The sequence below is a fragment of the Abramis brama genome (assembly GCF_963993115.1).
Source record: "Abramis brama genome assembly, chromosome: 12".
NCBI classification, from domain to species: domain Eukaryota; kingdom Metazoa; phylum Chordata; class Actinopteri; order Cypriniformes; family Leuciscidae; genus Abramis; species Abramis brama.
The window spans coordinates 22,954,678-22,969,593 of record NC_139974.1 but is presented as its reverse complement, the minus strand read 5'-3'; the positions used below and the strand labels follow the sequence as shown (position 1 = coordinate 22,969,593).

The 14,916-nt window shown below is 37.3% G+C and overlaps 1 protein-coding gene across 3 annotated transcripts in view; it reads left to right on the top strand.

Moving 5' to 3' along the window:
• The window catches only part of ptprua (protein tyrosine phosphatase receptor type Ua), a 339,059-nt gene extending 327,096 nt beyond the window's left edge, over positions 1–11,963 (top strand). For 2 of the 3 annotated variants that reach the window (XM_084132053.1, XM_084132052.1), the window contains 6 exons: positions 1,368–1,682; positions 6,842–6,967; positions 7,697–7,750; positions 9,129–9,286; positions 9,916–10,051; positions 10,526–11,963. In XM_084132053.1, coding sequence (XP_083988179.1) covers positions 1,368–1,682; positions 6,842–6,967; positions 7,697–7,750; positions 9,129–9,286; positions 9,916–10,051; positions 10,526–10,588 — 852 coding nt within the window. In that variant the 3' untranslated portion in view covers positions 10,589–11,963. The remainder of the gene's footprint in view (positions 1–1,367; positions 1,683–6,841; positions 6,968–7,696; positions 7,751–9,128; positions 9,287–9,915; positions 10,052–10,525) is intronic. The other variant, XM_084132054.1, reaches the window with a different exon arrangement.
• Positions 11,964–14,916: the final 2,953 nt, after the last annotated feature.

The following is a 14,916-nucleotide window of genomic DNA, read 5'->3' as shown; positions in this document are numbered from 1 at the left end:
AAACCTAAACTTAAAAATTAGAAATGTTGCCTGACAACTAAGTGAAATAAAAATACGTTTAATTTGAAGTACTAAAATTGAAACTGAAACTAAAATTAATTTAAGCTAAATAGAAATAAATATAAAAAAAACATTAAATAGAAAAGCATCATAGTATCGTATAGACTTAACTTTTTTCACTTGAACCCTATCATCCATAGCACCCTAGCAACCATCTATGGCAGAACACTGTGCCTAGCAATGCGGTAACATCTGGAAAGCAATACTAGGGAAGTTGGTAAAATCCGCTAGCACAGTCAAGCACCACTCACATTCTCTTGACAAAATGTAGTTTGTTAGAATTGTTTTAATTTTATGGTATTTCCATTAAAATCCAATGGTTGTTATAATGCATGTACAGCACCTGGGGTTTATGCAAATCATGATGTTTTGTTTCATCCAGGTTAAGTGCTGCATACTAACTCACAGCTCAAACTTTGATGAAGTGAACCAGCCATAGCATCTATTTTCGTTCATTTAGAGAGGGTTTAATGAGGTGTTCCCTCATCTTACAGTTCCGCATGTACGTTTTTTACATTAAGCTACTAATGGCGTCATGCCTAACACTCTCAGAGTGTATACCTGTCCCTGTCCTCCTGATAGCACAGCTCTCAAAGCCAATGTAATTCTAATAATCATAATTGTAATGTCCCATTTGTGCCGTCAGAACCAATCAGGATTGAAGTACTTTACCCATCAAGTGTAATAATCTGCATAATTCTCAGTTTGATTCATTCACCTCAAGGCTCATAGCATAAGTATTCTTTTGTGACCAGTCTGCATTTATTTTCAGCCATTAAGCTTTGCAGCCATTCTTTGGCCGAGACAAAATCATTTCAACTTCAAATTCTTTTCTCTACATCTATCTACAATTGAGGTCATTATTTGAACTACACCTTGCAGAATCTGTAAAATTATAAATATAATAATTAATTAAAAAAAAGAGGGAGAGATCTATCTATCTATCTATCTATCTATCTATCTATCTATCTATCTATCTATCTATCTATCTATCTATCTATCTGTCTATCTGTCTGTCTGTCTGTCTGTCTGTCTATACTCTCTTCAGTGTAGTGTAGTGGCTGAAGGATTCTAGATGTCAAGAATGTAATTCTCTGTTTTCATAATGTGTTTCCTTTCACAGCATTTTACACTTCTTCCTCTTTTGCTTTGTTGGACATTTTTGCCTCTAGCTATTGCCTGCATAATTTTTCTTCCTCATTCTCTCATTGTCTCACTTAGTTATATCATTCCACATCCTTTGCGTGCTTTCAGACACCCTTTGATCCCTTGTCTTTTCTCTGTGTCTGCCTTTTTTTTTTTTTCAGACTCTAAACTCTGTCACCCCTCACCTGGATGTGGAGGAGTGCAGCGTGTCTCTGCTGCCCCGGAACCGCGAGAAGAACCGGAGCATGGACGTGTTGCCGCCCGACCGTGCCCTCGCGTTTCTCGTGTCCACAGAGGGGGACGGCAACAACTACATAAACGCGGCACTGATGGACAGCTTCCTGCAGCCTGCTGCATTTGTGGTCACCCCTCACCCCCTGCCCACCACCACCGCAGACTTCTGGAGACTTGTATTTGACTACGGTTGTACCTCCATCGTCATGCTTAACCAACTCAACCAGTCCAACTCTGCCTGGGTAAGAGAGATAGATTAACAGATCAAAAACCCACAATGTGCGTTGGTACTGTGCAAATTACACAATAGGACTCATTTCTGGGATTATTCTGGTCATCTTATACTCTATACTGAACTTTCTTATCCATTACAGTTTTTCACAATAGCTAGGATTAATTTCACAAGAGTTAGGTCACTTCTTCACACAGTAAGCACAACCGAAATCTATTGCTCTGTCCAAAATGGCATACTTTCTGAGTAGGTACAACATTTGATGAAATTCGGACGTACTACATCCGCCATGTTGTTATTGTCAAATGACCTACCAGCTTCAGTTGTGTTGCTTCACTGCCATTCATAAATCTTCTCCCGTGGACTCATGGGATAGTAAAGTGTCCGTCGAATGCGCACTTCAGAATCTCGGCGGAAGTATTAGGTCATCCAGGTACTTTTTGCCTACTGTTTTTTCAAATACTATGTTTTCGGACATACAGTACTACTCTGTTGGTGTACTGTTTTTCACATACTATATAGTAGGGAAGTATATCATTTCGGATGCAACTCGTGTGTTAATCTGTGAATCTTTTTTGGTTGCTTTGGCACAAAATGCATGTCTTCATCTTTCAAATGACATGGCTGCTTTTCTCACTTAGACATAACCATAACTAAATTTCTATGTACCTACAGCCCAATTTGCATGTTTTTATAGTTTTTTTTATTTTATTTATTTTTTATTATTATTATTACATTTAATTTAAATACCTAACATAAAAGACAAAGACAAAAAGACAGCAATTTCCTGTATTTCTACTGTATCCAAATCTAAAAAATGAAAAACAGTCAAAACAGTGGAGTGCCTACACTTTGGTGTTGGGGCTATACCAGTGTTGGGAGTAATGCGTTACAAAAGTAATGTATTACAGTAACTTATTACTTTTTGTTGTAACGCAGTAGTGTAAGGCATTACTAATCAATTTTCAGTAATATTTTACTCGGTACATGTTCAGTAACGCATGCGTTACAACACACTTTTAGCCCAAAATTTAATTGTTCAAAAAATCATGATTTCGGTCTCTGTGCTCGCGCTGGCCAGTGGAAAAGCGGTTAATGGGAGAATATGGTAGAAGAAGACTGTACATTCGCGGGATGGACGTATGCGCATTACTCTGTTTGTTCTTCTGTGTTTTCTTTCTAACCAGAGAGCAGTCCGTTTTCTTTCGTTTTGAATTGTTCTGTTTAAAGTACACATGTCTGACTGTGAGGCAAGTAGACGCTGAGTTTCGGTTCATTTATGAGACGCCCGCGCCTCTGTGTCCTGGTTATCTCTTGTCTACTTATATTTACTTCTTACTTATTAAATCCAGGCAATTGGTAGATGAATCATTGATTAAAATTAAGATACAATTAATACAAAACGAAATTCACTTTAAAGAAAGGCTTTGTGCTTTCTGTTTGAGGTCTATGTGAAAGCTTAAGCAGTCTTTAGTGCCGCTTTCAGAGCGGTCGCGTCCGTTACGGAGAACTGACACGACCGTAACATCGTTTTTTCCTCATAAATGCGAACACGAAAAATAAAATAAAATAAAATAAAATAAAATGAATATATTATGTTCTGTGGAGAGCCAACCCTTCTTCATCCGGTGGGTAGTATTAGGCCTACTTTTGGTTTGCTTAGTGTAATTCACAGAATTACTAAAAAATATTTTGCTATAACCTACCTAAAAGTTAAAGATTTTTTGTGTCACGCTATTTCCCTCATATTAAATATAAAATGCATGTGTGTATATTTTCCTAATGTCTGGACTCCTTTATTAAGGGAGTAGCCTATGGATGTATAAACAGACGTTTCAATATATTGGTATTAAATGCATTTTCTGAGAATTTATATTTCAAGTTTTTACTGCAAATGTCACGTCCATAACGCTGGAATTGGCCAATTTTAAATAATTTATTCTCAACTAGTTTTGTGGTGTAGGTCTACGTATTTTATAATGTTAATTTCAAATAATACTAATAGTAATTTAAAGATGTGGTAGCTTTGGATCTGGACGTGTGGGGTGTGTCGTGATTCATGAAACCGCGACACTCAGATATATCGCATATCTTTACAGCCCTAGTCATTTTAGAATGTTAAGTTCTACTTCTGTAGTTATTTTGGTTAAAGTAACTCAAAAGTAATACAGGAGTAATGTAACGCATTACAATTCTGAAACAGTAATATTGTAAGGTAAAGAATTACTTTTTAATAACAGTAACAAGTAATGTATAACGTATTACAGTTTGGAAGTAACTTGCACAACACTGGGCTATACATACAGAATGTGTGTTTCCATTATACTGCTCTATTTTTTTTTTTTTCATTTTCCATTTTTTTTCTGTGTAAACACGCAGTAGATGGACCTATTTAACCACTATGCTCCCGTCTCCATTTTTTGCAGCGTCTCACGCTTGACAACAATCTAGAAACACTATGATCAAGTTAAAAAAAGCTGAACTTTTAAAAAGCGCATCTCTAGACCTTGCATTTTTTTTATTCCTTGTGACCTGTGTCTTGCGTTTTAAACTGCAAAAATGTCAATTTCATCACCATCTAAACAAAACGGAACATCTTAAGAATAAGTTTGTACTAGAATGTAAACGTGGATCATGTAACATACTGCAGTAAATTCTAAACCGTAGAGAGGTGTCATTCTTGTCAGTTTTACAAAAAAAAGCATTGCGTGAAGAAAAATGGCATGAATTCTGACTTTACTCAAACCAAACTTAAATCTGAACTCTGGATTTATTCAAAACATACCTTTGTCATGTATAACTATTTGGAAATGCATGCACCAGTTACTGTACATTAAAAAATGTATTTCCACATATGAAAGTGGTTCAGATTACAATTAAAAATGTCAGATTTAGTGGAATAATTGTAATGTTTTTGCTTTCATCCAACATATTTGTGCCACATGTGAGGTGAGAAAAAAATCAGGTTTAGGCCACAGACAACTGTGGTGTGAATATAAACTTTACATATTGTAAGCCCCCCTGCAACCTTTTGTTTTGAAGTCTTTGAGAGTGTGAAAGCTATTTTTTGGTAGGTCAGACCAAGAATTTATCAATTTCTATCTCATCTATATCAACATCTCTCTATCTCACATCGGAAATACATGGCTGAAGCTGTTTCACGCCTACTCGTTTCAAATAAAAGCATGTTGGATTAGATCTGTCTGCAACAGGCGTGAGTGAAAATTAATTGACACATTGAGCAAATGGTAATCTGGTGGGAGATTGGACTAGAAAATGCAGCCGATATGGAGAAATGAGCAAGGAGTATTTATCTTGGTGGGCTGCAATTGGATTTTCAGTGCTGTTTAGCATATCTCTGGCGTTTCCTTGACTCCATTATCCTTTCACCGTTTATCTTCACCCTTCGCTTAATCACAAGATGCCCATTTTCTCTATCCGCTATCTATTTTATTAATACATTCCAAACAGACATTGACTTGTATCTTCTGATTGTGGGCATAATGTAAAAGGAAAAAAACATTATGGTGGTACTCCCAAATTCAAAATAAGAAGAAGAAGAAAAAAAAAAAGTAATAAAAGTTGTTTTGTTTTAAAATAGTATTATGCTAATAAGTAACACTTTACAATATGTTCCATTTGTTACTATTAGTTAACATGAACTAATAATGAACAATACTTCTAAAACATGTATTAATCCAAAGCTGTATCTGTTAATGTTATTTATTGGACCTTAGCTAAGACGAACAAACAATTAACACTTGTAACTAATTTATAACTGGCTAATTTAGTTAAAGGGGTCATTGGATGCAAAATTCACTTTTATATGGTGTTGCATATAAATGTGTCTTTGCAGTGTGTGGACACAACCACCATACAATGAGAAAAATCCATTCACTCCTTTTTTTTATCCTCAGAAAGCCTAAAAACTCTCAATAATCAAGCCATTTGGATTTTCTGAGCAATATGATGTCATATTGCTCATGCTCCGCCCACGACCACTGACAGACTGTCCCGTATTAGCATATTTCCGCTCTCAGCCATTTGTATACTGTCCATGGCAGCACTTTTACATGTCTTGTGTCGACACGCCCCACGGAAGAGAGGGGTGGGGTGAGATAATGATAATGCATTATCTAACATTAACTAATGGGACATTATTGTAAAGTGTTACTGGATAAGATTGGGAAAAAAACAAAATGCAGGGTATCCTTTTGTTTGTCATTTGAAAAGAAAAACATAAATCATTTGGATAGAAACATCCACCGCTATAACTTTAGTTTTGCTATCTTACTTCAGAGACATTGCCTTGCTGGAGGGTACTACTGCTAAGCTCAGTGGTGCAAAGGACTGGACTACTCAGAGCTGGGCACAATCACTGAGATGTTGTTAGATAAATGAAAGCCCAGATTTCCTGTTTATTTGAAGTATCCAATTACTTTTATTGTAATGTGCATTTTCATTGCATATATTTGTATATAGTTCATTGTAGTTTTGATTTATGTTCCTTATATATTTGAATTTTGAATTCAAAAATGTGATAAAAAAAAGAAAGAAAATAAAACTATAAACAAGAAATAATATCATAGAGAGGGCAAATAGCAGATAATTTGACCTTTTTTGAATTTTGACAAAATTAGATCACATTGTCAGATATCAAATGGCTTAATTGAAAACATTTCTTAATATTTGAATATTTAAAAAAAAAAATCATTATGCATTATGTTATTATGTTATTATAGTCATTCCATTTCATGATCAACAATCTCATCATTGATGTTGTTCACCCATAATAATACTCTGTTTATGTTATAGTTATATTATTCTGGTGTATTGCAAGTGTTATTATTATTGTAGTTTTTTCTCTTCTTCTTTCTTTTTTTTAGTTGCATATATTTAGTTGCTTTTTTAATAATATCAGGCAAATGGACTGCCAATGAAAATCAACCTTTAGATAACTTGGGTACATTTACATATGTCTGGATGTTGATTAATGTACACGGTCCCTTTTGAAATAATTACATACATACATACATACATACATAAATGTAACATTATTTGTCAATTTTTGTCACTGCCTCTGCGCTAAACAACAGTTTTGTATAGGAATTAAATTTAATTTAATTGTACAGTGATTTACATGTGTAATTATTTCCTTCTCTTTCTCAGCCTTGTCTACAATACTGGCCTGAAACAGGGATGCAGCAGTATGGACCCATGACGGTGGAGCTGCTCTCCAGATCCACTGATGACAATGTTGTCACTCGTCTATTCAGGGTGAACAACATCACACGGGTGAGTCTATAATGCCATACACGTCATCTTCAAATATATGTTATCTCCATTGTGCCTTACAATCACCCAGTGTTGGTGCTGACATTTCCTCGTACCTCATTAAAATCAGACCCAATTAGACACATCACCTGTCTTCTAACGTCTGTCTTTTTTTAAGAGATTCTCTGAGTTCAGGGCCACTCCAGATAGGTTAATTAACTGCTAGGCTAATGGCTTAAATGATCTTTTCAGAGACTTGTAGAAAATGAATTCAATACCGATGAAATTAAATCAAAGGTATAAAAGTGTGGTCAGTCTCCATTTCACAAAATAGCACTGATGGACACTACATCGCTATAATTAGACCTGGCAATTTCTCGCTGGATGTGTGTGCGAGAGAGCGATAAAGTTGTGTCTCTCTCAGTGTGGTCTGTGCTTCTGATATTGACTTGTCTGGATAAAAAGACATTTTTTCACACCTCTAGCTGACCTTAGTCCTCCCTGATGGCATCATTGTCAACATCCTGTCTCTTTGAAATCTTGTCTCAAGTGTTGCACCTCTCATTGCTCGCCCCCTTTAGCACTCCTGACAGCCAGGCTGTCAACCTTTAGCCATATTCTAATCCGTGCCTCTGTCAGTTTGGCTAGCCCCTGTCAGTCCCTATTCCCCCTCTGTCTCTTTGAGACTCTGCAAGCTGGGCAAACGCTCCATGTCATTGTCAGAAATTGTCCCATACTGCCTCTTCACAGGACCCCAGAGAGAACCACCCATGTTGGAAAGACGATTCTCACTTCTTCAAAAAGGTACAAGACTGAGGAGTAGAGTGCTATTGATAGATCATGTTGCTAAACGGCGCCAACCCTGGACAAAGAAAAGCCCTGTGACAGAAAAATGCTTTAATGATTTGTTACAGAGCAATTTAGATGCTAATTAATGCTCAAATGATCCAGTCAATGACTTGCAGATGAGCTGAATATTGTGTGCTGTGTGAGTGAGTGTTTGAATTACAGTAGATGTTCCATGAATAGCATACAAAATAGATTGACATTTTTCAGGCATCAGTGAAAGAAGTTGCTTAACCTTCAGATAATGTTGTTTGTTTATGTCAGGAGGTCAAACTAAATATTATATGAGATGTATTTTACATTAATTTTGTATGCCATTTCTGGAACCCTGTTACCAAAATGTTAGTTTTTATTATTATCACAGTTTATTATTATTATTATTATTATTATTAGAAATATAATTTTCAAGCAATAAACACATTTGGTAACACTTTATTTTACAGAGTCCTTGTTACATATGTTACATGTACTTACCATAGTAATAAGAGCAAATTAAGCATAATTACAATTTACAAGCAACTAACCCTCAACCAAATCCTAATCCTACCCTAACCCTATAGTAAGTTAATGTAGTTGCTTAATATTTCTCAGTACTTAAATGTATAATTACACTGTAACAGTGACACCCTAAAATAAAGTGTAACTACACATACATACTGTACATTATATGTATATATATATATATATATATATATATATATATATATATAATGTATAAAGTACACTAGAATGATTAACAGGGTTGCATATTTATTTATTTAAGTATTACTCAGTAGGGACTAGGTTTGGGATGCTTATTGATTTGTAGTTATTGATTTTATTTCCAATTACAGAACAGTTTGTTTGTTTTTTCTTCATTGTAAATTCACTTAATTAAAATACTTTTTTTTTGTTTTACTATAATTTAATTAATATGTTTAACAGATTGTTGTCATGTGGTTTTAATTGTTGGTTTAAATCAAGAAGGTTTAGATATCTCATGTGGCACATATGGAGCCCCTAAGGGGACATGGTGAAGGAAAACAATTATGAAATGGGAGAAAAAATTCTATTTATATGCTTTCATAGCGTTGTGTTTTCCCTTAAAGCTTCTCTGGGAAATCAAACGTTTTGTGAGTGAGTGCAAAATGCAAAGTTTCTGGGGGGAATGCAAAAGTTTTGAGAGAGAACGCAAATACAAGTTTATATCACCATGTCCCTTTAGGGTCTCCATATGTGCCACTTCAGAGAACTTAACCCCTTTGATTGAACAGACCGTTTTAATTTCATTTTCATGCTATGTTTACAATTATTTTCTCATTCTTCTGGTCTTGGTCTCTCTGTCTTTATCATTCAGTTGCAGGAAGGTCATCTGGTAGTGCGACATTTCCAGTTTCTGCGCTGGTCGGCTTATCGTGAAATCCCAGACTCTAAGAAGGCCTTTCTCAACCTGCTGGCACAAGTGCAGAAGTGGCAGAGGGAGTGTGGCGATGGTCGCACTATAGTGCACTGCTTGTAAGTTTCAGACGGCTCTGCTTCCAAATGCTAATTGGAGAGCAATTACACTTCATTGTGTTGATTATACAATCCAGGTCTCTTTTACTCCTGTGCTCCTGCAATTTCTGTGGCCACCCAACAGTGAAAATCTGCTTAAAGTGCTTAATCTCCGGCTGCTTTTTCATGTCTTCATTTTTTCTCAGTATTTGACTTCTTAGCACTCTGGCCTCAGGATACGTACCTGCCACCTGCACGTGTCTGTAGTTTAATACATCTATCCTCTATTAATGATAGCATGGTACAGACACCATTTCGGGCTTCAAAGCATCTGTGCTGGGGTGCCCTTCTTTTATCAGTAGCCCTAGGGAAATGATCTTAGTTCAGTAGGATGTGACATTTTTATAGCATGACTTTTCCCCAGAGCGCACTGGTACTTTCCATTCCTTCTTGTTCAAAAGTATTGCAGATATCTGGCAGCCTGTGGTGGCACAAATATGGCTCTTTCACCGCTATCCCCTCCAGACATCTATAATACAATAATCCACACAAGCTTTGAAAGTGTGCTGCATAGATCCCTCTCCTACATGTGTTACAAGCCACTTCTTTTCTTAAAGATGCTAATGAAACAACGTATTAATGTCTCTAAGGAATGGTGGGGGACGTAGTGGCACTTTCTGCGCATGCACCATGATAATGGAGATGGTGCATCATCACAACATGGTCGATGTGTTCTACGCCGTCAAGACTCTCCGGAACTCCAAGCCCAACATGGTGGAGTCTATGGTTAGTGTGCTAATTATGTGCAGAACTTATTAGTGGTGTTTAGATAGGGAATCTTTACTATTGCTAATCCCCATTCTTAGACCAAACCCCTAACCAATGTGTAACAGTTTGACATGCAAATAATTTGTTCTGTGAGCATTTTTGATACCTCAAATTACACTTAAGAGGTGCTTTTACTCTACTCTGCAATAGATGATAAAACAATTATATTGACTTAGATTGAAGGAGGGATACAACTGTATAAATAGCCTGGCTAAGTTATAGTTTCCACCATTGTTACTCTGCAAGTAACTTGTAGCTTTATATTTCAACCACTTATAAATTCCGTAATCATATTTTTATTATAGGATTAACGATTCACAGACAAACATCTCTCACATTTTCTTAAAATGTAAAAATGTAGTTGCATTATGAAATTGATGTAGTTTGTAAATGTCACCAAAGAAATCGATGCAACCTTGATGTTGTTTACAGGAGCAGTACAGGTTCTGCTACGAGCTGGCTCTGGACTACCTGGACTGCCTGGAGGTCAGATAACACAAGAGCTCAAGACCTCATCAACACTGGCTTCAACCTCTTCACCTTTCCTCCTCTTTTTCCTTTCACTTGGGCCAATCCAGCCCATATGAATGAGCTGTTCTGTCCTCCAGTGAGAATGCATAATCTACGTCAAAAGTGGGAATGCAAGACTTGGCACATTTCTTTAACCTTCAACCTCTATTGTCCTCTGTGTACTTTTTGTTTTGGTGTTTTCTCCTCCACTGACTCCCTGTGCCAGATATTCCTGCCGAACCCTTGAGGTAATTGATGAGATTTCAACAGCTTTGAGATTTATGACGTACCTCTTTGATCACGTGACTGGCTCTGAGCTCCGCCTATAGGCCTTATACACCATGCAAGAGGAAAACACGCTGAAACCAAGTGACTGCAACAGCGACAACATGGGAGATAACATTGTGTTTGTACATTACGTGTATTGTTAAACTCTGTACGTGGGGCGATCTACTGTGATGATTTTATTGGAAAGCATACCTTGAATGTGAGGGTGTGATAATTGATGGAGTTTTTTTATTGAATTATTTAAAGGTGATCTGTATTATTTGTTGATGTTAATCTCCCATCCCAGCTTAATGTGCAGAAACATCTATAAGTGAGCAATTCATAGGTTGATTCTCCTCAAAAGTGTAACACTGTGGCGCTATCAAAACATTGCTCTATTTGTTTGAGCATCCCAACACAGCAACTTTGACTCAACCAATAGCGTGAGTTTGGGGCGGAACTATGGGTTTGGCTGACCAGTAACAGATGGAGGTTTGGGACAGCTGTTTGAAAACAGTGAGTTTTTCTTGGAATTCTATTTGGTGACAGACACTCTTCACCTTTAAATCGGAAAGTGGCACTCGAAAGTTCAGACAGGTCAGAAGAATAGCTACAAATATGGTTTCTTTGTTGTTTTTTGTTGAGGGGTTTGTGTTTTTTGGGGGGGAGGGGGAGGGGGGTGTATATATAATATATATTTTGCAAAAAAAAAAGTTTCTAGATGTTGTCTTTAATGTGCCAACTCATGTGTGCATGTGCGTGTGCGTGCGTGCGTGTGTGTGTGTGTGTGTGTGTTCGCGCAAAGAGGATCAGTCATGGATCTGCATGCCTGTTTCATGTTTCATTGCAATCCATTGTGACCAGTCTGCTTTGGGTGCCGCTGCTTGCTGTCATTGAGCACAGTAAAACAAAAACATATACGCAACTATATAAAATAAACAAACATGCTACTGTTGGAATATGGTGAGGCACTCGCCAAAAAAAAGTTGCTTTGTATCTTTGTATTTATTGGTTGTGTTTTATTTTCTACAAAAAAAAATACAAAATTAAAAAATGTAACATGAACGAATAAAACATTCCAATGTTGCTTTTATCTCATTGTCATTTTTGTTGTTCATTTTCTAATCAAGTTTGGTTTTCCTAATTTCAATACAAATAATAGGTCAGTTGTTTTCCACCACTAGACAACAGATATTAAATAGAGAGAATTGTATTGATCTCAGGGATGTTTTTTTTTTTTTTTTTTTTTGAATTTTTAAATGGCTTTAAACAATTACCAAAGAAGCTACAAATGCTGTGTTTTCAGATACATTCCATGCATGGATTGCTTCCGACAGCAATGAAAGAGCTAGCGGTGCCAACCTGAACCTCATCTGTGTTAATTTACTGAACTGCTCATGATTTGGGGTTCGGTGTCTCGGAGCTGCTCGGTTTGCAGTAAATGCCACTCCACATGAACTCCATCTCTGCCAATGCTGTGAGTTTGTGTCACTTATAACGTGCATTTAAAAAAAGACAACATTCACCAACTGTCTTCTCAAATTTGTAATGAGAATCGTTTATAAATCCGTTGCCAACAAGACAGAATATTTCAGGTTTGCTTGCGCTTCCCGCAAAATAAAAGCTCCATGGTTTAACCTTTAAAAGCAAATACAAATCAAGACAGCCATTAATATTAGATTTGTAATGTTACTGCTGTTCTGTAAAACTAAATAATAATAAAAAATTTTTTAACAGTACAACAGGGGTCGGCTCAGGTTTTCAGTCTCTAGATTCTCAGATTTTTTTTTTTATTTTTTTTTATTTTTTATTTTGCCAACAAATAGTTTCTCCTAAAATTTAAAACAATTATACTTCAATGAAACATGACTGAGATCTTCATTAAGACTTCTCAGCCATGAAAGAGCTACACCTGAGTAATACCTTTGGGTAGCATAGTGAGTAACCGTGAACTACTTGACCCATTTGGTCTGTTTGCTTTTCATTACAAGCATATTTATTAAACTGATAAACTTATCAGATGGCACTATAGAAAGAACCTGCTTCAGTGAGCTATTTTTTTCTTACTCTTCATAAGACTGCAGTGTTGTGATAGCCAGCATCCATATCACCCTGTAGCCCAAGACTGGTTGCCCACTGAAGCTAAGCAGGGTTGAGCCTGGTCAGTACCTGGATGCGAGACCTCCTGGGAAAACTAGGTTGCTGCTGGAAGAGGTGTTAGTGAGGCCAGCAGGGGGTGCTCACCCTGTGGACTGTGTGGGTCCTATAGCCCCAGTAAAGTGATGGGGACACTATACTGTCAAAGAGCACCGTCCTTCGGATGCAATGTTAAACCGAGGTCCTGACTCTCTGTGGTCATTAAAAATCCCAGGATGTCCTTTGGAAAAAGAGTAGGGGTTTAACCCTGGCATCCTGGCCAAATTTGCCCATTGGCTCTGTCCATCATGGCCTCCTAATCATCCCCACATATATAGAGTGGCTCTATCACTCTGTCTCCTCTCCACCAGTAAGCTGGTGTGTGGTGGGCGTTCTGGCGCAATATGGCTGCCGTCACATCATCCAGGTGGATGCTACACATTGGTGGTGGTTGGGGAGATTCCCCCTTCCATATGTAAAAGCGCTTTGAGTACCTAGAAAAGTGCTTTATAAATGTAATGCATTATTATTATTATTATTAGTAGTAGTAGTAGTAGTAGTATTATAAGTCTCTTCACCATAGTTTCTCTGCTCCATCATGGCCTTCTTTACTCACATATCTTAGCTGTACAGCACTTATATCTCAGAACAAGCCACAATTTGATGGGTCATGACACATCATATAATCCAATTATCCTCTCGCAGCTCAGTTTCAGTATAAAAGCGAAATCAATTTGTCTGGTGACTATCACATGCTTCTGTGCCTATACTTGTGTTTGCTTGTGATTATTAGATGGCCTACAATCCCTTTATACCAACACACCACCCATGAGATGGTTACTGCAAACCTTTCCAACCTGTGATTCCATTCGTGCTTATCATTTAATTAGACATGCTTTAATGGACTTTTTATCAAATAACTGAACAGGCCAGAGGCTTTCAGTGGTGGCGATGGATGACTCTTGCTGTGCATTGATCTCTTTCTTATTTCCCACAATGCTGTTTATTTAGAATTGTCTGATAAGGTTAGATGAATCACTGCATTCTCTGTCTCATCTCGCCAGACAACATTTGTCTTTGTTGAAACCCCAACCCCTACATGCAGCTGATTATATGCTAGTTCAGACTAGTTGATCTGTGTTATGATTTTTAATTAGCAGTCAGGCATTATTGTTAATTCGCAAGACTGTAAGGAGCATATCGCGTTTTATAAGCGTACAAATTTGTTATTTCAAAAGTTTTCATAGCTAGAGTGATTTCGACTAGCCTGACTTGTCTTCCGAAGTTCACCAGCACCAATGTGGTGAAGAGTGTGGAGATACATTCGTCCACTAAAGGGAACAAACTGGACAAGGGATATAAATTCTTCCACAAAGAGTTTATCCACAATTACCAAGGTAAGTAAAGAAGAAATTGCCATAGCTAGCTTTAGCTTTAGCCATATCGTTAACGTTAACTGTAAAGTAAGTAATGGTAAATCTTAGGTGTGAATTTGTAATATAAGGTATAACACATCGCAGTGAATATGTCGTGTGTATGTTTAAGTGAGATGGCATGAGATAACATAACAACCAGTAATTTGGTGAAGCTGTACCAGGTAAATGTGAAATGTGTCACGGTTTATATATTCGCTGTCTCCTCTCTCGTCTTATTGTTTAGTGTGTATGGGCGGAGCCGCTGATCACTGCTGCTGATCAGCTTACCAGCCACAGCTGATCAGCGCGCCAGCTGCAGCTCATCTATGCACCCTATTTAGTCTCTCTGTTGTCACCTTGTCTTTGTCAGAGCGTTGTTGGATGTTCCTGCCTGTTTCCCGTGTGATCCTGCCTGTTTCCCGTGTGATCCTGCCTGTTTCCCGTGTGATCCTGCCTGTTTCCCGTGTGATCCTGCCTGTTTCCCGTGTGATCCTG